At 47.3% G+C, this 2,021-nt stretch overlaps 1 protein-coding gene across 1 annotated transcript in view; it reads right to left on the reverse strand.

Annotated features, from left to right (window-relative positions):
* LOC106817283 (CAAX prenyl protease 1 homolog) overlaps window positions 1-1,327 on the reverse strand; it is a 3,984-nt gene extending 2,657 nt beyond the window's left edge. Inside the window, exons 1-4 of the mRNA XM_014821942.1 lie at window positions 1,318-1,327; window positions 1,008-1,186; window positions 511-597; window positions 121-237 (exon numbers count right to left, since the gene is read on the reverse strand). Coding sequence (XP_014677428.1) covers window positions 121-237; window positions 511-597; window positions 1,008-1,186; window positions 1,318-1,327 — 393 coding nt within the window. The remainder of the gene's footprint in view (window positions 1-120; window positions 238-510; window positions 598-1,007; window positions 1,187-1,317) is intronic.
* Window positions 1,328-2,021: the final 694 nt, after the last annotated feature.

Consider the following 2,021-nt stretch of genomic DNA (forward strand, 5'->3'; position numbering starts at 1 on the left):
TCTCTCTCTCCCTCCTTCCCTCTCTCTCTCCCTCCTTCCCTCTCTCTCTCTCCCTCCTTCCCTCTCTCTCTCCCTCCTTCCCTCTCTCTCTCTCCCTCCTCCCCTCTACTACACACACACCTGCTTGTTGAATCCATGTTTCTCTTCCACGACGAACGTACAATACAGGCTCCACGGCATTGACGATATCGTCGAATAAACCGACAACAGCAGCAGGAACGCCATCGACTGCGTGATCTGAAACCGAGATCAATCGATAATCAATCGATCGATACATCAATGGTTATATCTGATCTATTTTAATAAATATAAGACGTAAGGTCGTAAAATATCGTAATATCGTAAAATATAAGATGTAAAAAAATTATTGTGTGTAATTATATAATATATTTATTCATCAAATATTGACGATATCTACCTGATAAAAAATATCTACCTGATAAATAACCAATTTAACTAATGTTAACGAAATCGATCAATTAATTAATCGATTAATCGAATTAATCAAACCTCGTCCTCTTGCGTGTACCCCCACCGACCAATCACGTCACCCGCCGCGTTCCATAGAAACGGGATGCCGCCTAGCAACAGGATCGCCTGCAAGAGAATGCACAACATCACCACGGCAACCGTAGGGCGTGCTGGGGCGCGATTGGCGCACCGCGCTAATTTACGATTTTCTTTTACGAATGTCTAAATTCTCGTAAAGAGAAGATGTGTCAAAACGAGAAAAGATGCATCATGACGAAGTAGCGATTATAGTGAGAAGAGAGTAGAAGAGAAGATCGCATGCCGCCGTGATGTCACCGCGACAACCGTACTGTCGTCATGGCGACTGCGATGTCGTCGCAGCAACCTCACTGTCGTCACAGCAACCGCACTGCCGTCACGGTAACATCACTGTCGTCACAACAACCACGCTGTCATGGTGGTGACCGCACCATCGTCACGACGACTGCGCTGTCGTCGTGGCAACCCCCCCCCCCCGCCCACGTCCCCGTACGTACGGACGTTTCCAGCTGGGAATAGAGACTCGACCAGAAGCCAAAGCTGCTCTTGTCGAGGTTGTACAATCTCGCTTTCTCAAACGTCTCGCGACTGAGCATGCCCGCGAGTTCGTGCGGCACCGTAGAGCTGGTCCTGTATACCTTCCTCTGTGTGGGAGAGAGATAGACATCAGATACAACTAGTGAGCGGGTTAAGGTTAGGGTTAGGGTTGGGGTTAGGGTTAGGGGCACAGCAGAGCTGGTACGATAGACCTTCCTGTGTGGGTGAGAGAGATATCGCAATTTTACGTATAAGACGTAATATACGTACGTATAGACATTGCAACATTACTTTCCCAAAATGTAGGGGGTAGTCTATATCATAATCTACAAGAACCAGTCAGATATCAATCTACAAGGGTCTTCTTCTGCGTCCTATTATTCTATAATTCTATTAATTGTAGGGCTGAAGGATACAAGAGCTGTCCACATTTGCACATGTCGCACATTGTAAAAATGAATTGTGGCCAGCGCTTATATCCATGAACCAATTCAAGTCAAGGCAATTGCAGTCTCTAGAGTTAGTCGCTTCTGCTTCTGTTTCTGTTGTAGTACGTTGCAGTATCCAACTTTGGCATCGAGGCAACGGAATCAGGAGAGAGGGCTAATTATTTTAGAATTGATGTTGGCTGAGCATAGATGTAAATTGCTCAGCACTGTCGGCAGTTACTATGTGGTCACCCAGGTGGTTCCACTGTATCACTGTGCGGACAAAGAAGGAATTATTGTACTGTCTGTACTGCCTACTGCCGCTGAGAGGGTCTATGTCCCCCAGGGTACTGCCGGAACGTACCCTGGTACTATCTAATAAGGCTGAGAGGGTCTATGTCCCCCGGGGTACTGCCGGAACGTACCCTGGTACTATCTAATATGCCGGACCGTACCTCGCCTACTCCACTAACGAGTCTAGGGAGTCGCCTACGCCTACTCAGTACTCCCTAACCCGAACCCAAACCCTAACCCTAACCCTATGCG

Source organism: Priapulus caudatus, unplaced genomic scaffold, assembly GCF_000485595.1.
Source record: "Priapulus caudatus unplaced genomic scaffold, Priapulus_caudatus-5.0.1 Scaffold1665, whole genome shotgun sequence".
In the NCBI taxonomy this organism is placed as follows: domain Eukaryota; kingdom Metazoa; phylum Priapulida; class Priapulimorpha; order Priapulimorphida; family Priapulidae; genus Priapulus; species Priapulus caudatus.